General features: G+C 51.4%; 1 protein-coding gene across 2 annotated transcripts in view; it reads left to right on the forward strand.

Annotated features, from left to right (window-relative positions):
- The window catches only part of smad9 (SMAD family member 9), a 65,260-nt gene that overhangs the window by 35,812 nt on the left and 4,977 nt on the right, over positions 1–24,471 (forward strand). For both annotated transcript variants that reach the window (XM_038818881.1, XM_038818880.1), the window contains exons 4-6: positions 4,165–4,278; positions 5,341–5,562; positions 14,552–14,808. In XM_038818881.1, coding sequence (XP_038674809.1) covers positions 4,165–4,278; positions 5,341–5,562; positions 14,552–14,808 — 593 coding nt within the window. The remainder of the gene's footprint in view (positions 1–4,164; positions 4,279–5,340; positions 5,563–14,551; positions 14,809–24,471) is intronic.

Here is a 24,471-nt window from a genome sequence, read left to right on the forward strand (position 1 = left end):
GCTCGAGGAGGAGGAAACAACAGCAGCAGAGCCAGCCCCAGAGGAACGGGGGTAGACACCGGGTTCACGCCAAATCGCGATGGCCGCTGGCTGCAGACCCTGGTCAAGGTGGCAGCCGGCCTCCAGGACTGGCAGCGCCAGGTAGCTCCACTCATAGCCCCATCCCATGGAGTAGCCAGGGGGCCATCGGGCACCCCGAAGCATGAGCAGGTGTTGGGGCCCGTGCTGGTGACTCCCGCAGGGGAGGGTGCCGGATTACCGGAGCACTCAGACACTCCCCTCCTGTCCCTGGTGCATTACATTGGCAGTGGGCAGAACAGAGTGGTATCATGCCACCAGGGACACCCGAGCAGCAGCCGGATCCATCCAGGTCCAGTCTCCCCAGAAGACAACCGCCAGTGGGAACCCAGGTCACAGGGTGGGAAACACAGCAGGCCGCCTCCACTCCTGAATTACCGTCTGGGGACCCACCTAGACTTGGCATTAGGGCTTGTAAGGTGAGAAAATTAGACACTAATTAGCACGGGTGCAGGACACAGAGTAGAAATACAGGCTAGGGCACGTATCTGCATATATGTTTCCACATTAAACACCCGTGCACAATGTTACCACCAGACCCAGTGCTCTGTCAGATGTGTGTGAGGGGTGGGCCGGTCTGGGCTGGCCATAGAGAGAGCCCAGGGGGTGAGGAGGAAATGGGTGGACATTGGGGGTGGGCTTGGTCCATGGACCGCAGTTCAGCCAAGACTCACTGCTCCGGTGTCCCACCCCATTCCCCCCTACCAACACCACCTTCATCACCTCCGGATATCATCATCCAGGAGCCAAGCTGGAGGGGGGGGGGGGGGGGGGGGGTTGCGCTTAGAAAAGGCCAAGAACCGTTGAGTGTGCCAGGATGAAGGCTTTGTTCACACTGCCCAGGTATTGGGCACAGACATGCATGATGCACAGCTTATCTGGCCTGACATCAGCAGGTGCTTGTAGGGAAACATGCATTCCATCGATCACCCCCTGAACCTGGGACATCTCAGCGATGGTGGTGGTGAACCCTATTGCCCGGGCATCCTCGTGGGCTGAGTCCACAATGAAATGGATGTTTGTGCCAACTGGGCAAATAGGGCCTCCATGGTGCCACGGATGCACCTGTGCACTGAGCTCTGTGAGATCCTGGACAGGTCCTCACTTGGCGGCTGGAAGGAGACAATGGCGTAGAAGTTTTTTTTAAACTTTAGAGTACCCAATTCATTTTTTCCAATTAAGGGGCAATTTAATGTGGAAATTCACCTACCCTGCACATCTTTGGGTTGTGGGGGCGAAACCCACACAAACACAGGGAGAATGTGCAAACTCCACAAGGACAGTGACCCAGAGCCAGGATCGAACCTGGGACCTCGGCGCCGTGAGGCTGCAATGCTAACCCACTGCGCCACCGTGCTGCCCACTAGCATCTTTATTGAATCGGTTCAGGTGCGGCGCCAGTTTTGCTGTCATTGAAGTCCACAAATCCTGCCCTGGAGTCAACAGTCTCAGGAACGGAGAATTCCGCCGAATGTGTCTGGAAAATGAAGGAGATCTGGAGATCCCAACAACAAATCAAAGCTATCTCAACAATACCTCATGGGAGAGAAGAAGTAAATATGTTGGGATGCATAGAAAGGTCGATGTTGAGCCAAAATTGTGAAATCACCCGGTCACTTGATAAATCTTTTTTGTGACGCACCTAGAATACTGTGTACAGTTCTGGTTGCCACGGTACAAAAAGGAAATTTCAGCTATTGAAAGGAGATGGATGAGAGTAACCAGAATGATTGAGGGAATGGAGGAGTTGGCATATGAAGAACGATTATCAATGTTTCCCTTAAAATTTAGTAGTGCTTCCCTGGGTCACTGACCGTGTGGAGTTTGCATTCTCGGGCCCTAACACCCACCCCTGAAAGACCTTGCCAGGGCGTTGTTTCGTACTGGTTTCCAGAAATGTGGACCAGTTGTAATGGGACCTGGGGGGTTCTCCCAGGCTATTAGAGACCCACAGGTGGCGGGACACAGGAAGGGTAGCACCTTTGTACCCACTGGCACCCGGGCACCATGGCACTACAGACTAGCACCCTGACAGTGCCGAGGAAAGAGGGGGTGTTTCTGGGGCCTCCATGAGGTTTCAGGGGTAAGGGAGTTGCAAATGGAGGGGGAGCTGAAAGGGCGGGGGGGGGGGTAAAGAAGATCGGGGCAGCAGACACATTCTCCCCATGTGTCTGGATGGGTTTCGCCCCCAAAGATGTGCAGGTTAGGTGGATTGGCCACACTAAATTGCCCCTGAATTGGGAAAAAAAAGAATTGGGTACTCTAAATTTATTTATTTTTTAAATTTAGTAGTGCTTTAGGGGGTGGTCCCTTCAAATTTTCTCCCGTGGCTGAGCATCGTGTTATTTATTGACTTCGAGCAAAGTCTGCACTGTAGTCTTCAGGCTGCAGTGCGGACCTGCGCAGTTTAGCAGGAACATTAGCGATGACATAAGTTGGGCATGTTCTCAATGGGAAAGAGGTTGAGAGGTGTGCTGATTGCTGTTTTTTAAATTTTAAAGGGGCTAAATGTAGACCGCGACAAGTCTTTCACTTTATCCAGCACAGTGGAACGAGATGATACACCCTGCACTATGAAGAGGGATAGATTTAAAATAATCTGCGGAAACAATATTTCAGAAATCTGTGGAACAGGCTCCCTCAGGAAACGATGGAAGTAGTTAGTATTGATCCATTCAAATTAGACAATTTTAATCAAATCATAGAAATTTACAGCTGGCAGGGAGGCCATTTGGTTCATTTGTCTGTGTTGGCTTAAAAAAGCTATCAGCTTAACACCATTTTCCAGCTCTTGGGGAGTGCGATTTAACGGCCTGGTTGCCCCTGACTTGGTGTCAAAACGCCTTGCAAGATTTAATGAAATCTCGTGGGATGTCATGATCTGGATCTCGCCCTCACTGGGCGTGATGCAGAATTGCATATTTAAATGAAACATTCGGCTAATTTAAATATGCCTTTGCGAGATTGTCCCAGTTTGCATTCTCGGGCCCTAACACCCACCCCTGGAAGACCTCGCCAGGGCACTGTTTCGTACTGGTTTCCACAAATGTGGACCAGTTGTAATGGTACCTGGGGGGTTCTCCCAGGCTATTAGAGACCCACAGGTGGCGGGACACAGGAAGGGTAGCACCTTTGTACCCACTGGCACCCGGGCACCATGGCACTACAGACTAGCACCCTGACAGTGCTGAGGAAAGATGGAGGGGGCGAGGGGGTGTTTCTGGGGCCTCCCTGAGGTTTCAGGGGTAAGGGAGTTGCAAATGGAGGGGGAGCTGAAAGGGCGGGGGGGGGGGGGCGTAAAGAAGATCGGGGAAGCCAGACAAAATGGCGGTCCGATCCGTGAGGAGTCTTTCCTGCTGGGAGCGGCAGCTGGAAATGACTCAAGTGCGGCCTCGGCGGGAGACACTCCCCAAGGCCAAAAAAACAGCAAAATGCTGTTGAATACAGTGATCTCTCTACAGAGGTAAATAGGTCTTTCCTATCCACTCATTATTCCGGACACTCATAATTTTGTACACCTCAATTAAAGCACCCCATCAGCTTCCACTCTTCCTCAGAAATCAGCGCCAGCCTATTCAGTTTTCCTCACAGCTAAATTTCTACATTCCTGGCAATACCATAATAAATCCTGACATACCCTCTCTAATGTGATGACATCCTTCCTGTAATGTGGTGACCAGCATTCTACTCAGTGCTGTTACTGTGGCCTAACTAATGTTTATACAGTTCTATCATAACCTCCCAACTATCATATTTCATCCCTCGCCTGATGAAGTGTGCTTCTGAGAAACAGGTGCCTTTGGACCTGTGGTTCACAAAGCCCTGGACGACCCCTTCCATCATGTCTGGATCTGCTGTAGATTGCTATTACACAAAAACTCCATTACAATTGTATCAGGACAGATCATGGTCTTTTTTTTCAATAATTGTTTGATCTAACAAGGTTTGGCTGTTACTATTGCTGTTTGTGGAACCTGCATGTGTTTTTTGAAGGATGAATTTAGAATAATTATTTGCACGCCTCACCTGATTGAACAAGTAACAGGCAACTTCTCCACAGCTAATATCAACCGTGTCTGTTTGCAGCCAAGACACCATCACCTCTGGACGGACCCACAGACAAACAGGTGATGCGGGATGTTCAGCCAATGGATACCTCAAACGACTCCTCCTGTGTTCCAGAATTGGCTGATTGTAAAGGTGAGCTGACACAGCAGTTTTTGTGGCACACTGATTATTAAAATTGCAACAGCAGTAAATCGATCTACAGCTTCAGAGTGTTACCCGACAATACTGCCGTTGGAGCCACATTGTCTGAATGCTCTACATGACTAATCTGGAATATCCATTTACTCTAATTATATAGTTAGTTTTATTAGCTAAATGGGGACTCGAAATTCAGGACAGTTGTAGAATACAGAGTAAATAATTTTACAATGAGTTGAGGCAACTGCTTCTTACCACTTGAAAGGCAGTGTGTTATCATGCCTGTCACTTTCTTGACTATTATGCTTTAGTTGTTTCTAAAGTGGAGCTTTGGAGGTGTCCTGATATTTTCCAGTTTTGGTCGCATTAATTATTTAATTATTTTTATGCTATTTCTTCAATTCTTGCGATGCCTCATTTATGCCTTTAGTTGGAGAAAGTGAGATAAAAATAACTTGCATTAATTATATATTCACTTCAGCAATGCACTTATTTGACACAAGTGTTCTGACATTAAAGGTTGGTGGTTTACACTGTGGTGAGCAGTTCCCTCCATATGGTGTGGTTCAAAATTTCAGTATAAACCAACCTGTAGCTTAAACGAGGACTAAGAAGGACGATCTGTACTGACTTCACTAATCTCGGCCATAATTGATGTCAGACTCCCCAGGCTCATAGGGAAAGGAGAAAGTTAAATAGGGTGTCAGTCCTGATCCTGATCAAGCCTGGAAAGTGCATTGTGACCGATATAAATTTAATGTGCATCAGTAGGTATCTATGTCACCTGATAACTTCTTCCAGACTATTGATTTTCAGCTGGGCACTGCAGTACCAAGCAAGTGGGTTAGAAACAACAGCAAAATCCTGTCAAATTATTTAAATAATTGCAGAAGCAAAATTGAAGAATGTCCCTAGCTATAGCACTAATTTACACTCACAAAGGTATGGAGTGCTTATTTTTTTATTTTAATGCTAATTTGTGTTAATGTATTGTTGGTAAGCCAGATGAGATTTTGCTAGAGATGTGTCAAACCTTGTCAATTGATTTCCTTTCAGATTTCCAGCCTGTCTGTTATGAAGAGCCAGATCACTGGTGCTCTATCGTCTATTATGAACTAAACAATAGAGTTGGAGAGGCTTTTCATGCATCAGCAACAAGTTTGCTGGTTGATGGATTTACAGATCCGTCCAATAATAAGAACAGGTTCTGCCTTGGGCTTCTGTCTAATGTAAATCGAAATTCTACGATTGAAAACACCAGGCGGCACATTGGAAAAGGTCAGGTCCATAAATAATTGCACTTTCTCTTTAAACGTTTATGCGTTATCTAACCTGAGAATTTTCTGAGTCTTTCGAGGTTTTTCCTTTCAAATCTCTGAGAAAAGTACATGACACCTTTCCACAATAGGTTGCTCTGGTTTCTCAGGGGAGGTGGGCTCAGGGCTGAGGAATACAGAAAAGCTGAGAAACATGACACAAAGGGATTTGCATCCAAATTTAATAACAACTTTGTTTAACAATGTGTGCCTTGGATAACACAAAAGAATGCAACACATTTATAAGTAGTGTTTCAGGCTGTACCAAAGCTCTTCACATAAAATTAATTACTTTAAATTGCAGTGACTGTTACAATGGAGGTTAACATGGCATTAACTGTGCACACAGCCAAATCTCACAAACAGCAATGAGGCGAATGTGCTTCATAATGGTGACTGAGCGAGAGAGAATTCACCTTCTTCCTCAGATAAAACCCTGGGATCTTCAACATCCACCTGAGCAGGATGTTCAGTTTAAAATTTCATTTGCGTAATTGATTTTGATTGTTGAGCACAATATAAGACTTATAACAGAATTGCATAAATGTACTATAAAAATAAACTTTTAATTACACGAGGTTCGATGTAAATGTCGCCACAGTCCCACCAGCTGCTCTCCCCTTTGAGAGATGACTGGTGGTGATTTAACCTGAGGGTCATCACACCTCAGACGAGGGGCAAGGTTGAGACAGCATGAATGATGAGCCATCAATTGCATGAGAGACGAGTTGCTATACAAAAGTTAGGCTTTAATAAGCTAGAACTTAGCCCTGCGGTTGTCTACAATAAAATGGACGACCGCCGGGCGCTTCGACTATTTATACTTCGGTAAGGCGGCGTGGTTAACTCAGCCTCTCAACCAATCGGAGAGCAGTCACATGACTGGTCTCAACCAATCGGTCGGGAGGCACATGACCGACCAGGGCCAATGGTAAGCCGGTGTTCTGCACCAATGGCAGACAGCTATGCAAATCATATCACCACAATGAATAATCTACATGAATAACCTCAGCCGGTAATTGAACCCTCACTGTTGGTGTCGCTCTGCATCACGAACCAGCCATCCAACCAGCTGAACAAATCAGCTTGGTGTGCTACTTTAAAGTATGCAGGGCAGGTGGATAAAGTGGTTAAGAAGGCGTATGGTATACTTGCCTTTATTAGCCGACGCATAGCGTTTAAGAACCGAGAGATTATGCTGGCACTGTACAAAACATTGGTTAGGCCACAGCTCGGGTATTGTGTGTAATTCTGGAATCCACATGACAGGAGGGATGTGATACCACTAGAAAGGGTGCAGAGGAAATCTACCAGGATGTTGCCTGGGCTGGAGAATTTTGGTTATGAAGAGAGATTATAGAGTAGACAGGCAGAAACCTTTCCCCTTGGTGGAGGGATCAATGATCATGGGCATAGTTTTAAGGTAAGGGACAGGAAGTTTAGAGGGGATGTGAAGAAAAATATTTTCACCAAGAGGGAGTCTGGAAAGGTGGTGGAGGCAGAGACCCTCATAACATTTAAGAAGTATTTAGATATGCAATTGCGTGTCCAAGTGCTGGGAAATGGAATTTGAATATTTAGGTGGTTGTTTTTGACTGGTGCAGGCGCACTGGGCCAAAGGGCCTTTTCTGTGCTGTAGACCTCTATGACTCTATGGTATAGTGTGTTCATGAACTGGTGATCAGTCACGGTATGGTAGCTCGAGTGAGAAACCAGGGGCGGAATTCTCCGACAATCCCGCCCCCGCCGTGTCACGAATTCTCTGCCCCCCCGAGATTCGGCGGAGGCGGGAATCGCGCCGGTCAGCGGGCCCCCGGTGGCGATTCTCCGGCCTGCAATGGGCCGAAGTCCCGCCGCTGACAGGCCTTTCCCGCTGGCGTGGTTTAAACCACCTCTGGTACCGGCGGGATTGACGGCACGGCCGGGGTCCCGGGGGGGGGGGGAGCGGCGGCGGGCCGATCTGACCCCAGGGGGGTGCCCCCATGGTGGCCTGGCCCGCGATCAGGGCCCACCGATCGGCGGGTGGGCCTATGCCGTGGGGGCACTCTTTTTCTTCTGCCCCGCCATGGCCTTCACCATGGTTTATGGAACAGAGAGCCCGAAGAGATCGAAAGGGAAGAAACAAATGTCAGGGTCAAGCTGGGTGTTGGCTGCAGCAGCAGACAAGATGGCCAGTGTCCAGACCCCTGGGGCTTCACCACATTATGAGGAGAGGTTGAGTAGACTGGGACTGTACTCATTGGAATTTAGAAGGATGAGGGGGGATCTTATAGAAACATTTAAAATTATGAAGGGAATAGATAGGATAGATGCGGGCAGGTTGTTTCCACTGGCAGGTGACAGCAGAACTAGGGGACATAGCCTCAAAATAAGGGGAAGTAGATTTAGGACTGAGTTTAGGAGGAACTTCTTCACCCAAAGGGTTGTGAATCTATGGGATTCCTTGCCCAGTGAAGCAGTTGAGGCTCCTTCATTACATGTTTTTAAGGTAAAGATAGATAGTTTTTTGAAGAATAAAGGGATTAAGGGTTATGGTGTTCGGGCCAGAAAGTGGAGCTGAGTCCACAAAAGATCAGCCATGATCTAATTGAATGGCGGAGCAGGCTCGAGGGGCCAGATGGCCTACTCCTGCTCCTAGTTCGTATGCTGAGGGACCGGCAAAAAAAGGCTGCTGGAACAGGTTGAGGACTTGGAGAACAAGTCCCGAAGGCAGAACCTAAGGATTGTCGGCCTACCGGAGGGAGCGGAGGGGGCTGATCCCGGGGAGTTTGTGGTGAACATGTTCCAGAAGTTGCTTGGAGATGGGGCTTTCCCCTGACCGTTGGAGGTGGATCAGGTGTACAGAGCGCTGGTGAGGAAGCCGCAGCAGGGAGACCCCCCCCCCCCCCTCGGGCGATGGTGGTCAGGTTCCATAGGTACCTGGATAAGGAGCGCAGTCTCAAGTGGGCCAAACGCACGCGGAGCTGTAAGTGGGACAACAGCATTTTGCGGGTGTACCAAGATCTAAGCGTGGAGGTGTCCAAGAGGAGGGCAGGCTTTAATCAAGTCAAGTCGATCCTGTTCAAGAAGCAGGTTAAGTTCGATCTGTTGTACCTGGCGCGACTTTGGGTTACGTATGAGGACCAACATCATTACCTTGAGTCGCCTGAGGACACTATGGAGTTTGCCAGGAAGAAAGGACTGGTGCCAATTGAGAACATTCTGCTCTAAGTTTGAGAAACAGTTTTTCCTGCTCGTTTCAAATGCTGTTTGCACTGATTTATTCATTCGTTTGTTTTCGTTCTTGGCTTTTCTCTTCGATAATTGTGTTTTAAGAAGGGGAAAGTAGTTTTAAAATTATTCGATTTTGGTGGGTTTTCTGTGTTGTGAGGGGGATGGTGGTGGGGATTTTTGACTTTGTATTATTTTGAGTGGTATTACTTTGATCTGTATTATGGCGAGAGTTTGGCTTTGCTTTTCTTTGTACTGATTTTGGGTGGCGTCTGTTTCTTAAAAGGGGTGCCCTTCGGGGCTGGGTTGATGAGGACGATGGTTTCGAGGGGCGGGGGGAGGGCAGGTAGGCAACAATAGGTGGGAGACATGCTGGCGCCGGAGCCGCGGGCCACTAGGCTAGCTGGGTGAGCTAGTCTGCGGGAGCGCAGTGGGGAGTGTGTATACAATCAGGGGTGAGATTCTCCGATAATCGGCACGATGGCCGGGACGCGGTGCCAAAAACGGCGCGGATCACTCCAGCATTGGGCCCCCCCCCCCCCCAAAACGTTGCGAATTCTCCGGGCCATATGGACTAGACGCGGCGCTTCATTTGACGCCGCACAGCGTAATCAAAAGATGGCCTCACCCCCCCCCTCCGGAAGATCTCCAAACATGGCCGTCCACCGCGCAGCCCCGAGGTTCCAGGAGCGCGACATCGAGGTGCTCCTGGACGCTGTTCAAGGGAGGAGGAGGCCCTGTACCCCGGACACAGCCGCAGGGTTGCCCCACGCCTTAGCCGGCGCCTGTGGAGGGAGGTGGCAGAGGCCGTCAGCGCTGTGGCTGTGACACCGAGGGCAGGCGCCCAGTGCCACAAGAAGGTCAACAACCTCGTCAGGGCAGCCAGGGTGAGTCCCCCCCCCCACCCACCTCGATGAGCGGCACACTCCCACGTGCAACTAACCCTACTGCTAACCCTGACCCTGACTCTACCCCTGATCCTGACCCTGACTCTATCCTAACCCTGACCCTGACTCTACCCTAACCCTACCCCTGACCCTGACTCTACCCTAACCCTGACTCTACCCTAACCCTGACTCTACCCCTGACCCTGACTCTACCCTAACCCTAACCCTAATGTGTTGCGACCTCTGCCAATATATGCGCAACCGCTGTTGTGCAGTCATATACCTGTCTAACACTATTGCCCTTTACCCCTGCCAACCACCTGCCCGCCCCCCACAGGAGAAGCGTGCACACAACAGGGAGCGTCAGAGGACTGGAAGGGGCACAGCTGATGAGAGGCCACTCTCCGTCCCTGAGGAAAGGGCCCTGGAACTGGCAGGCGGACCTGAGGACCGGGAGGTTGCCGATGCGAGGTCGGGGACCCACCAGAAAGTGAGTCACCCACGGCCCTTCCCCCTTCCCCATATCCCCCCTCTCCCATATCCCCCCTCCCCATATCCCCCCTCCCCATATCCCCTCTCCCCATATCCCCGATCCCCCATATCCCCCGATCACCGCCCGCGTGTCTAACCATGTATGCTGTATTGTGTATTGCAGGATCAAACGTCGAGGCACCCGTCACCGCGGATGCCGACCGCCCGCAGGTGCCCCAGGGTGGCCACAAGAGAGGGAGAGACCCGACCCCTCTGGCGTGCGACACCCGCAGGCCCCCCCCAGGGCGGCCACAAGAGAGGGAGAGACCCGACCCCTCTGGCGTGCGACACCCGCAGGCCCCCCCAGGGCAGCCATGGGAGAGGGAGAGACCCGACCCCTCTGGCGTGCAACGCCCGCAGACCCCCCCAGGGCAGCCATGGGAGAGGGAGAGACATGGAGCACCAAGGAGACGGCACCTGCGTCTCGTGCGGGTGCGGCGACGCAAGCGTGTGACACCCAGCGACGAGGGGAGCAGCCACAGGCCCCCGTCACAACCGAGCCAGGACACACCTACCCAGGACACCCCTACCCAGGACACTGCCACACATGAGACTGGACGACAGGACAGTGACACACAGCGAACGGGTGGAGACGAAGCGCCACCCCAGGGGACCATGGACTCGGAGTCTGACGATGCGCATGACACAACGCCACTGCTTTCTCCAACACCCTCCACCATCGCAGAGACACTCACCTCGGTTGGGCACTTTAGTGATGAGGCTTCTGGTACACTCAATGGTGTGCACAACACAGCCGTACCGGTACACCAGGTGGAGGTGGGAGCAGCTGAGGGGCCGGGGGTTCGGAGGGCATCCTGGTGCAAGTGAACATCTGCCGCCCAGACGGGTCCCAGGTTCCTGGAGTTACCACTCCCACCCATAGACCCGATGCAGCCACCAAACCTGGGGCGAAGGAAGAGGATGATGGCTGGCTTGCGGCGGCTGCAGACGCAGGTGGAGGAGTCCACCCGCGTTCAGGAGCTGGGAGTGGTGCCGGTCATGCGTGCCACCCAGGCTGAAACCGCACGGGTGGCGTCCGCGATGGAGGCAATGGGTGCAACGGTGTCAGACGTGGGGAGCAGGATGCGAGTCCTGGGGCTTTCCATGCAGGCGGCGTCCGTGGCCCAGGACTTGGCTTCCCTCGCACAGGAAGCCATGAGCCATAGCAAGCGGCAGATGGCAGAGGCGCTCAACGCCGTGGCCCTGTCGTAGCAGGCCATGGCCCAGTCTCAGCAGGCAGTGGCCCAGTCTCTGCAGGCAGTGGCCCAGTCTCTGCAGACCATGGCCCAGTCTCTGCAGACCATGGCCCAGTCTCTGCAGGCAGTGGCCTAGTCTCTGCAGGCCATGGCCCAGTCCCAGCAGGCCATGGCGCAGTCCCAGCAGGCAGTGGCCTAGTCTCTGCAGGCCATGACCCAGTCTCAGCAGGCAGTGGCCCAGTCTCTGCAGGCCATGGCCCAGTCTCAGCAGGCAGTGGCCCAGTCTCTGCAGGCCATGGCCCAGTCTCAGCAGGCAGTGGCCTAGTCTCTGCAGGCCATGGCCCAGTCTCTGCAGGCCCTGGCGCAGTCCCAGCAGGCCATGGCGCAGTCCCAGCAGGCAATGGTCCAGTCTCTGCAGGCCATGGCCCAGTCTCAGCAGGCCATGGCGCAGTCCCAGCAGGCAATGGTCCAGTCTCTGCAGGCCATGGCCCAGTCTCAGCAGGCCATGGCGCAGTCCCAGCAGGCCATGGCGCAGTCCCTGCAGTCCCAGTCCCAGCAGGCCATGGCCCAGTCTCTGCAGGCCATGGCGCAGTCCCAGCAGGCCATGGCCCAGTCCCAGCAGGCAATGGCCAGTCTCTGCAGGCACTGGCCCAGTCTCAGCAGGCAGTGGCCCAGTCTCTGCTTTTGTACGTTTCGGACCCGATGGCGGGGATGGACGGAATCGTGGCGACCCTGCTGAATTTCAGCAGCTATTATTGGGCGGCTAACATAGCCATGATAAGGAAGTGGTTGTGGGGGGGGGGGGGGGGGGGGGGGGGGGGGGGGGGAGAGAGTCGACTTGGGAGCGGATGGAGGCAGCCTCATGTAGGGGCACCAGTCTGGGGGCGTTGGTGACGGTGCCTCTGCCGTTCACACCGGCTCGCTTCTCCACCAGTCCTGTAGTGGTCGCGGCCCTTTGGATCTGGGGACAGTGGAGGAGGCATGTGGGAGCAACGGGAGCATCAGTCTGGTCCCCGATATGTGACAACCATCGGTTTGCCCCGGGGAGGTTGGATGGGGGGTATCGGGTATGGAGGAGGGTGGGGATTGAGCTGATGGGAGATTTGTTCTTGGAAGGGAGCTTCCCTGGCTTGAGGGCACTGGAGGACACGTTTGGGTTGACGAGGGGGAATGAATTCCGGTATATTCAGGTGCGGGACATTTTGCGCAGGCAGCTGCCAGTTTTTCCACTCTTGCCACTAAGGGGGATCCAAGATAGGGTAGTGTCTAGAGGATGGGTGGAGGAGGGAAGTGTCTCGGATATTTACAAGGAGCTCATGGGGACGGAGGAGGTGCAGACTGAGGAACTGAGGCATAAATGGGAGGAGGAGTTGGGAGGGGAGATTGGGGAGGGCCTATGGGCGGACGCGCTGAGCAGGGTTAATGGGACTGCAACATGTGCCAGGCTCAGCCTGATTCAGTTTAAGGTCGGCCACCGGGCCCACATGACAGTGTCCCAGATGAGCAGATTCTTCGGTGGAGAGACAGGTGTGTGTCAAGTGCGTGAGAGGACCGACAGACCATGTCCACATATTTTGGGCGTGTCCAAAATTTAGGAGATACTGGCAGGGGTTCAAGGATGTCATGTCTAGAGTATTGAACACAAGGGTGGCAATGGGTCCGGACGTGGCGAGTTTTGGGGTGTCAGGGGCCCTGGAAGTCCGGGGGGAGAAAGAGGCCGACGTTTTGGCCTTTGCTTCCCTGGTAGCCCGGAGACGGATACTTCTAGCTTGGAGGGAGTCAAAGGCCCCGAAGTCGGAAGCCTGGCTGTCAGGCATGGCGAGTTTCCTGGGCTTGGAGAAGATCAAGTTCGCCTTGAGAGGATCAATGCTAGGGTTCACCCGGAGGTGGCAACCATTCATTGACTTCTTTGCGGAGAATTAATCGTCAGCAGGGGGGGCGGGGGGGGGGGGGGGGGGTTGGGGGGGGGGGGGGGGGAGTGTTAGGGGAATGTAGTATAGAGGGTCAATGAGGCAGATCTGGGCAGGACGTGTTCGGGCAATTGCACTGTGTACTTTGTTTATTGTACAGTCCTTTTGTTTTCACGTTCTGTAATTCTACTGTTCGCAATGCCAAAAAATACCTCATTAAAATTGTTTATCAACAAATGGTGAACTACTTCTGATGCTTTTATTTTGATCTTACAATGTGGGCAGGGCTGGCCAGGCTGCATTTACTGCCCATCCCTAGCTGTCCTGAGAAGATAGTGATGAGTGTTCTTCATGAACTACTGCAATCCTTTTTGCAATGGTGATTCCACCAGACATAATTTGGCTCCTGGAATAGGAAGTGGGAGTGTTATGTGTGATTACTGACACCAGGAGCTGGATTCTCTGCCCCCCGATGCCGAAATCGCCTTCGGCGACAGGACGGAGAATCCAAAATCAGGAGCTGCGCCGGTTTTTAAATTCTCCGCCCCCGAAAATCGGTGTACTCGCTGAGTATCCACCATCTCAGGCGATTGCCTGAGGCCCGCCCCGCAACACTCCGTCCCCGACCAGCCGAATTCCCGATGGCGTGTGGTCCCACCATCCGTGATCCTCGTGTGGCGGCTGCGGACACAGTGTGGGGCTGCCACAGTCGGGGCAGGCAGATCGGTGGGCAGAGGGGGGGCTTCATTCGGGACTGGGGGCAATGTGGGCGGGCGGGCGGTCTGGAGCGCGCGGGCCTCTGGCCGGGAAGTGCAGGGGGCCGTATCGGCATCTAGAGCTGCGAGCTCTATGACGGCTGCCTGCTAGCCCCCTGCAAATGGGGTATCTGTGGCCTTTTGACGCCAGTTTTCCTGGCGTAATAGACTAGTTTTCCCGACTGCGTGGGGGCTTAATCCAAAAAAACAGAGAATCCAGCCCCATGTATTCATAACACCAGATGATATGTGGACAGGCTCATTATTAGGGTTTTTGTTCTATCTGATCCTGTTTGGCTCAAAGTTCACAGAATTAGAAAATTTGAAGGTGGAACCCTAAAACAAAAACACATATTTTTTAAAAAACTCCTTTAAGAAGTCTCATGATATTAATTTATTTTTAAACAAAAGATTCTTTAGGTAAGCAGACAAAATTAACTCTTTTATGAAAAAACCTTTCAGGTGTGCACCTATACTATGTTGGAGGTGAGGTTTATGCAGAGTGCTTGAGTGACAGCAGCATCTTTGTTCAGAGTCGCAACTGCAACTATCAACATGGCTTTCATCCAACAACTGTTTGCAAGATTCCCAGTGGCTGTAGCCTCAAGATATTCAACAACCAGCTCTTCGCGCAACTCCTAGCTCAATCTGTAAATCACGGGTTTGAGGTGGTCTATGAATTGACGAAAATGTGCACAATTCGCATGAGCTTTGTGAAGGCAAGTACTCGAGTGTTACTATGGGGAAAAGACATTGTCCTGCACATACTTGATGAAATCCAATATCCAAAACATTTGTTGTGTCAATAAAGGTATATTCCACTGCTGTTAATGCAAGATGTTAATCGTGCCACAAAAAATGTTCAGCTTATGCCATGTTTTTACTTTCCAGGAGTCATTATTGTAAATAACAATTAGTGGTTTATAATCTGTTTTGTAGATTTCTTTTGGCTAGCTGTTGTCTACTGGGCTATTTAAAATGGTGAGTATTTTAAGCATTGTGGAGTAGAAGCTGAGTAATCTTTTGGAACTTAAAACCTTCCTAGCTGGCAGTAGTTGTATAAAATACAAGCTTATATTTATATTATTATATAAGCTTATTATATTAGGGGCTGGTTTAGCTCACTCAGCTAAATCGCTGGCTTTTAAAGCAGACCAAGCAGGCCAGCAGCACGGTTTGATTCCCGTACCAGCCTCCCCGAACAGGCGCCGGAATGTGGCGACTAGGGGCTTTTCACAGTAACTTCATTGAAGCCTACTCGTGACAATAAGCGATTTTCATTTCATTTCATATTTAACTTTTGACACCTCAAGCGAAGGTAATGGGCGGGATCGTATCAATCGTATCGCAACGGTGCGAATCCCACTGGTGGCATTGGCGAGAATTCTCATGAAATTCTAACCCTCTCAAGCAAAGGTTTTTTTCTTCACGTGAATCATGCCGTGCTCTCAGCATCCTCCCACTGATTCGTTCGCCCTGGGGAAACTTCATCACTGCAATCACTGGGGAGCTCCATTTAAACACCTCCCCAGAACAGCCCAGCACTTGTTCCAGGTCCATGAGAGGGGATAGGAGCCAGAACGCCTGCTCGAAGATTCTCGGCGGAAGCCCTGAGCAGCCCACTGGATGGAGTTCGGCAGAGGAGGAACCTCCTGTACCTGCATCCTGGAAAGCGTCCCTCCAGCAAGGTGGCCACCTCTGCCTTACTCAGTGCCAGAGGACGGGGCAGCATTGCTGAAAAAAAGCGAATGGTCTTCTTCGCACAGCCAGAGTATGTCTGCCACATCCAGCTTCTCACTGCACCTCTTCACCCACTCCTTGCACCTCGGTGCCCTCCATTCTCTACTCTGCTCCTCACATCCCCGCTCCCATACCAGTCCCATGCATACCACTCCTGAACCATCTGAACTGGCAGGACCCCTGCCTACAATCTCCACATTTGTCTCTCTGGAGGACAAATTCAAGCGCAACAGACGTTAGAGGACACAGCCACCTGGAGTCATGTGGGGGTTCCGCACCATCGTGTCCCATGAGGAAAGAATGCTTGAGCTGGCTCGGGAGGAGGAAGACAACGTTGTGTGGGTAGCAAAGTGGGGGCAGCGAACAAAAGTCAGAATCCTAATGATACACAGTCATTCCTCAAGCCACACGCGAGTAAACATCTCGCATCATTTATCCCCCACGGGGCACTAATACCAACTTCCTTCCCTTGTTGGGCAATCAGACGAGCAGCCTGGACCGTCTTCTTGGTCCCTGGATACCACTGACCTGAGCAGCTTAAGAGGGGGAATTCTCAAACATCACCACAGAAGAAATATCACATCTGTCACCCACAACCTCCACCAGCACACATACTCATACCCTGGTGGGATTAAGCAGTAGGCAGGCTTCTGCATTATTCACTGGTGAGCATCTAAATTCTATGATTCCATGATCTCACAGCTGAAGATCCACAGCAGTTGGAGGCATGGAGGTCCCCGGGATCCAGCATTCGGAGGGATGCCAGAGCCCAGGACATTGCTGAGCCCCAGGCCAATGAAGTGCCCCTGGATCTGGTTATTCCAAAGGTGTTGGACTTGCAAAAGCAGAGTCATGAGCATCAGGAAGGGCATCCCTCCTCTGACTGCAAGGCCAACTGGAGGAGTCGTCCCATCACCTTCTGTTCGAGGAGATGGTGCCGTCACTCCAATGGAATGAAACCAACACTGCGAGGGTGGAGTCCGCAGTGATGACCTTGGTGCAGGACGTGCACTCCATGACAGCTCCATTGCTGAGGGCATGAGTTCCATGGTGCAGGGCTTCAACTGCATGGTGCAGGCATTCATGGTAATCCACAAGTATCAACATCAGACGTTGGCAGGACTTCTGGGACCTCATTCCAGCTGCCCCTCTATCACTTGGAAGAGCACAGAGGCCCTCCGGCAACTAAAGGGAAGAGAATCATCAGGAGTGTAGCCTGGGGCCCTCCACCCAAGGGACGTTTTAGATGTCCATCTCATCTGACACCCCCTCTCTGTGAGTGACACACCTCCAGCTCAGCACACCATGGAGGGAAGCACTGCAACATCCGTGCTGCCCAAAAGTAGACCAGGACAAAGTGTAGGGAGGCTGACTCACCCCGGAGGTTAGTTGGAGGAACACACCAGGACCCCTGACCTTGAAGGGGGCTGTAGCAGATGAGAGCTCATCCAGCGTCACAAGACTCCATGATAAGCCTGTTTATTGGCAGGACATGTTCAACTCTCTGTCAGACAGGAGGATTGCTGAGGATGAGAGGAGCATGGCTGTGTCCTCATTCAAGTCATCATCGTTCTCCCACAGAGTGCAACCAATGGCTTTACCGCCCTGCCCGTGAACATGGGCACCATCACAAAAACATACCACTAGCACAACTGTTATGATGAGATGTCACTCCACACGATGGGAGAGCTTCTCACTCCCTAGTCCTGCCCCAACCGAGAAGTGTCCCTAGCTCTTTGGCCCATGTAGGCCATGGCCATGGCCCGAGGTCCTTTCTCCTCCCGGGTAGCATCTCACCCTCCTCGATCTCCTCCTCATCTGAGATGTGGTGCTGTTCCTTTTCCTGCTGTTCTAATCGGTCTCTGCTCTGCAGCGCCAAATTGTGGAGAGTGCAGCAAACAATAATAATGCAGGATACCCTTTGGCAGGTTGTGTTGAAGGGATCCTCCGACCAGTCCAGGCCCCAGAAATGCATCCTGAGAAGACCAATCGCCTGCTCGACCAGCGCGTGTGCTGATGCATGCGACTCACTGTAGCGAGTCAGGTGTTTGTGGTCTCTGCACTGGCATCACAGCCACCTCCTGAGAGGGGACCTCTTGTCCCAGAGGAGACACCCCTCCAGCCACTGCTCTCCCTCAAAAACATCTGGGATCTGAGAGTGCCCCAAGATGTAACAATCATGGACTCTGCCCAGGAAACAAGCATATACCTGCGTTAGGTGCATCATGTGGTCACAAATGAGCTGGACATTGAGGGCGTGAAATCCCCTGTGGTTCACGAATGACACCGTGTGATGCCATAGAGACCAAAGGACGACGTGGGTGCAGTATGTCACACCCTACCTTGAGGCATGCCTGCTAATCGGGTGAAGCCCATGGCCCTGGCGTCCTTGTGGGAATGGAGGGCCCTGCAGGGCCCAGCGGGAATGGAGAGCCCTGCGGGGCCCAGTGGGAATGGAGGACCCTGCGGGGCCCATTGGAAATGGAGGGCCCTGCAGGAATGGAGGGCCCTTTGGGGCCCAGCGGGAATGGAGGGCCCTTTGGGGCCCAGCGGGAATGGGAGAGCCCTGTGGGGCCCAGTGGGAATGGAAGACCTCGGTGCTGCCCGTTTACTTCACATTCTCCCTCTCCAGGGACATCCAGCTGCAAATGTAGCCCGCAGTAGAGGGGCAGACAGTCATGTCGGACGAACCCCCCCTTGGTCACCACTGTCTGGACCTGTCTATGGCAATATTGGCCAGGCCAAGGAGCAGGTCCTCCTCCTACCCCACTACTCCCTGCACTGGGTACCTGTAGATCAGGAGTGTGGTGCTGAAGAGCAAACAAAACTGTAATAAAAGGTTTTTCAAAAAACTAAAAAGGGTGCAGCCTAAAGCAGCTTCCATACTCATGCACCACAGACTCCACAAGTCTGCAAACAAGGCAGGCATCCTGGGAGTCCGTGAACCGATGCAGTATGCAGTTCTTTGGGATGCTTGGGACCCCAACTATTTTAATTGAACCTGATAAACTAAATTAAAGAAACTACAATGTAAAAGGGCCAGCCCTTTGAAGGGATACTGCCTTAAATAAAACACAAATGAGACTTAAAACGTCAGACTGAAATGTGATTTAAAGGGACAATAAAGTCCTCCAGACCCTACGACACCCTCCGGGCATGTGAGGCCTTGATGGTACTCCTGGACACTGCTTGTCCCTCTCCAGGGACACCCAGCCACGAATGAAGCCGCCCACGGTAGAGGGGCAGGCAGTCGGGCCGGACGATTCACTCAGTCACCCGCTGCCTGGACCTGTTTATGGCAAATTTTGCCAGGTCCAGGAGCAGGTTCACATGGAGGTCCTCCTCTCTCCTTGCACCACGTGTGCTTGGGGCTCCCAATTATTTTAAACTCCAACTATTTTAATTGAAGCAAATACACTAAATTCAACAAACTGGGGGACAAATTAACAGAGACAGTCCCTTAAACGGAAACTGCTTTAAACAAAAATAAAACACAAAGGAGACTTAAAAACATTAGACTGAAGTGTGATTAAAAGGGGCAATTAAGCACCCCATTCCCTGTGGTACCACTGGGCATGGAAGGCCTTGATGGTACCATGGACACACATGCCCCATCTCCAGGGGGACCTGGCCACAAATGATCCCACGGCAGAGGGACAGACAGTCGGGTCCAATGACCCCTTCAGTCACCCGCTGCCTCGAACTATTTATGGCAAGTTTGGCCAGGCCCAGGAGCAGCTTCATGATGAGGCCCTCCTCCCTCCTCCCTCCCTCCCTCCCCCTCCTCCCTCCCTCCTCCCTCCCTCCCTCCCTCCTCCCTCCCTCCCTCCCTCCTCCCTCCCTCCCTCCCTCCTCCCTCCCTCCCTCCCTCCCTCCCTCCCTCCTCCCTCCTCCCTCCCTCCCTCCCCCCTCCCTCCCTCCTCCCTCCCTCCCTCCACACTGCACCGGGTGTGCTTCCCACTCCAATCACTGGCACTGCTGTTTAGCTCTTCAGCTTTCATTGTCAAAATTAACCAGTCAATGATGGATGAGGTAGCATATCAGGCAAATGAATACCACTTGTGGCAGACAGGGCACAGCTGGTTAGAATGAAGTCTGAAATTAGCATGGCAAGCACATACCTAGTGGGTACTCTCATTCTCCCAGTTTACAGTTCGATATAATAATTTGTGACAGTCAAACTTCCCAGATAAGTGGTATTGAAATTTCATGCAGCTTAACCCCTTTGTCTTCACAGTGCTGCTTGATTGTGTGATTCCTCTCACACTGCAGTTATTCTTCCCCAAGTGAGAGGGTCTTCATTCCTCGTGAGGCAGGGATGCAACCTCGCACTCTGCCCTTGCAGCCTAGCCTCTCTGGAAACCTCACCCAAGAGTTGCCCCCAGTGCTGACCCTCTCTATTCACCTCCTCCACCCACTTTCCAGCTGCCACTAAGGACAGGCACTCCCACGACCACGATTTGAGCACAAGTCCAGCGAGGACACGGAAGCGATGCCTGCATGCCAGCCTCCAGACCCCCTTAAAGCAAAGGGTGCATTGAAATGATGGGAAGATCAGGCCTGATAGCAACCCCCCCCCCCCCCCCCCCCCCCCCCCCCCCGGTGACTGAACCCCAATCCTGAGCTGAACCTATCTGTGCCCCTTTTGCACCCAGCATTGAAGATCCTGGAAATTCAAGGCTGCCTGAGCGTTCACCTCCGCTATCCCCTTGGAGGTAAGGCCTCCAGGTTCACTTTTATGTAACCCTGTTGTAAATGGCACTGGCGTCTGGTGAATATTCAGTGAGGGGGAAGGTCTGTGGAGAGTGTGTTCGCAAAGAACATGCTCATGTATTAGCATGAGTTTGCTGGGCTCCCATGGCGTGATTTGCACTAGAACATAGAACATTACAGCGCAGTACAGGCCCTTCGGCCCTCGATTTTGCGCCGACCTGTGAAACCATTCTAAAGCCCATCTACACTATTCCCTTATCGTCCATATGTCTATCCAATGACCATTTGAATGCCCTTAGTGTTGGCGAGTCCACTACTGTTGCAGGCAGGGCATTCCACGTCCTCACTACTCTCTGAGTAAAGAACCTACCTCTGACATCTGTCCTATATCTATCTCCCCTCAATTTAAAGCTATGTCCACTCGTGCTAGACATCGCCATCCGAGGGAAAAGGCTCTCACTGTCCACCCTATCTAATCCTCTGATCATCTTGTATGCCTCAATTAAGTCACCTCTTAACCTTCTTCTTTCTAACGAAAACAGCCTCAAGTCCCTCAACCTTCCCTCATAAGATCTTCCCTCCATAGCAGGCAACATTCTGATAAATCTCCTCTGCACCCTTTCCAATGCTTCCACATCCTTCCTATAATGCGGCGACCAGAATTGCACGCAATACTCCAAATGCGGCCGCACCAGAGTTTTGTAGAGCTGCAACATGACCTCATGGCTCCAAAACTCAATCCCTCTACCAATAAAAGCTAACACACCGTACGCCTTCTTAACAACCCTCTCAACCTGGGTGGCAACTTTCAGGGATCTATGTGCATGGACACCGAGATCTCTCTGCTCATCCACACTACCAAGAATCATACCATTAGCCCAGTACTCTGTCCTCCTGTTATTCTTTCCAAAATGAATCACCTCACACTTTTCTGCATTAAACTCCATTTGCCACATCTCAACCCAGCTCTGCAGCTTATCTATGTCCCTCTCTGTAACTTGTAATAACCTTCCGCAATGTCCACAACTCCACCGACTTTAGTGTCATCTGCAAATTTACTCATCTATCCTTCTACGCCCTCCTCCAGGTCATTTATAAAAATGACAAACAGCAGTGGCCCCAAAACAGATCCTTGTAGTACACCACTAGTAACTGGAGTCCAGTCTGAACATTTCCCATCAACCACCACCCTTTGTCTTCTTCCAGCTAGCCAATTTCTGATCCAAACTGCTAAATCACGCTGAATCCCATGCCTCCGTATTTTCTGCAATAGCCTACCGTGGGGAACCTTATCAAACGCTTTACTGAAATCCATATACACCACATCAACTGCTTTACCCTCATCCACCTGTTTGGTCACCTTCTCAAAGAACTCAATAAGGTTTGTGAGGCACGATCTACCCTTCACAAAACCGTGTTGAGTATCTCTAATCAAATTATTCCTTTCCAGATGATTATACATCCTATCTCTTATAAACCTTTCCAAGACTTTGCCCACAACAGAAGTAAGGCTCACTGGTGTATAGTTACTGGAGTTGTCTCTGCTCCCCTTCTTGAACAAGGGGCAACATTTGCTTTCCTCCAGTCTTCTGGCACTATTCCTGTAGACAAAGATGACTTAAAGATTAAAGTCAAAGGCTCAGCAATCTCCTCCCTAGCTTCCCAGAGAATTCTATGATAAATCCCATCCAGCCCAGGGGACTTATCTATTTTCACACTTTCCAGAATTGCTAACACCTCCTCCTTATGAATCTCAAGCTCTTCTAGTCCAGTAGCCTGTATCTCAGTATTCTCCTCGAGAACATTGTCTTTTTCCTGTGTGAATACTGATGAAAAATATTCATTTAGCACCTCTCCTATCTCCTCAAACTCCACGCACAACTTCCCACTACTGTCCTTGACTGTCCCTACTCTTACCCTAGTCAATCTTTTATTCCTGACATATCTATAGAAAGCTTTAGGGTTATCCTTGATCCTACCTGCCAAAGACTTCTCATGTCCCCTCCTGGCTCTTCTTAGCTCTCTCTTTAGGTCCTTCCTAGCTAACGTGTAATTCTCGAGCGCCCTAACTGAACCTTCACCTCTCATCTTTACATAAGCCTCCTTCTTCCACTTGACAAGTGTTTCAACTACTTTAGTAAACCACGGTTCCCTCGCTCGACCACTTTCTCCCTGCCTGACAGGTACATATTTATCAAGGACACGCAGCAGCTGTTCTTTGAACAAGCTCCACATTTCCATTGTGCCCTCCCCTGCAGTTTCCCTCCCCATCCGATGCATCCTAAGTCTTGCCTCATCGCATCATAATTGCCTTTCCCCCAGATATAACTCTTGCCCTGTGTATATACCTATCCCTTTCCATCACTAAAGTAAACGGAATCGAATTGTGGTCACTATCACCAAAGTGCTCACCTACCTCCAAATCTAACACCTGGACTGGTGCATTACCCAGTACAAAATCCAATATGGCCTCGCCTCTCGTTGGCCTATCTACATACTATGTCAGGAAACCCTCCTGCACACATTGGACAAAAACAGACCTATCTAAAGTACTCGAACTATAGCGTTTCCAGTCAATATTTGGAAAGTTAAAGTCCCCCATAACAACTACCCTGTTACTTTTGCTCCTGTCCAGAATCATCTTTGCAATCCTTTCCTCTACATCTCTGGAGCTTTTCGGAGGCCTATAGAAAACCCCTAACAGGGTGACCTCTCCTTTCCTGTTTCTAACCTCAGCCCATACTACCTCAGTAGACGAGTCCTCATCAAACGCCCTTCCTGCCACCTTAATACTATCCTTGACTAACAATGTCACCCCTCCCCCTGTTTTACCACCTTTCCTGAGCTTACTGAAATATCTAAACCCCGGCACCTGCAACAACCATTCCTGTCCCTGCTCTATCCATGTCTCCGAAATGGCCACAACATCGAAGTCCGAGGTACCAACCCATGCCGCAAGTTCACCCACCTTATTCCGGATGCTCCTGGTATTGAAGTAGACACACTTTAAACCACCTTCCTGCCTGCCGGTACACTCCTGCAACTTTGAAACCTTACTCATGACCTCACTACTCTCAATCTCCTGTATACTGGAGCTACAATTCAGGTTCCCAATCCCCTGCTGAACTAGTTTAAACCCTCCCGAAGTGCATTAGCAAATTTCCCCCCCAGGATATTGGTACCCCTCTGGTCCAGGTGTAGACCACCTACCCCAGAATGAGCCCCAATTATCGAGAAATCTGAAACCCTCCCTCCTGCACCATCCCTGTAGCCACGTGTTCAACTGCTCTCTCTCCCTATTCCTCGTCTCGCTAGCACGTGGCACGGGCCACAACCCAGAGATAATAACTCTGTTTGTCCTAGATCTAAGTTTCCACCCTAGTTCCCTGAATTCCTGCCTTACATCCCTATCGCTTTTCCTACCTATGTCGTTGGTACCTATGTGGACCATGACCTGGGGCTGCTCCCCCTCCCTCTTAAGGATCCCGAAAACACGATCCGAGACACCGTGGACCCTGGCACCTAGGAGGCAACACACCAACCGCAAGTCTCTCTCGTTCCCACAGAATCTCCTATCTATCCCCCTAACTATGCAGTCTCCAATGACTAATGCTCTACTTCTCTCCCCCTTCCCTTCTGAGCAACAGGGACAGACTCTGTGCCAGAGACCTGTACCCCATGGCTTACCCCTGGTAAGTCTCCCCCCCCCCCCAACAGTATCCAAAGCGGTATACTTGTTACTAAGGGGAACGACCACAGGGGATCCCTGTGCTGACTGCTTCCTCCAAGCCCACTCTCACCCATCTATCTTTATTCTTCGGAGTAACTACATCCCTGATGCTTCTATCTATGACCACCTCTGCCTCCCGAATGATTCGAAATTCATCCAGCTCCAGCTCCAGTTCCCTAACACGGGTTCTGAGGAGCTG

Source organism: Scyliorhinus canicula, chromosome 14 (assembly GCF_902713615.1).
Source record: "Scyliorhinus canicula chromosome 14, sScyCan1.1, whole genome shotgun sequence".
Taxonomy (NCBI): domain Eukaryota; kingdom Metazoa; phylum Chordata; class Chondrichthyes; order Carcharhiniformes; family Scyliorhinidae; genus Scyliorhinus; species Scyliorhinus canicula.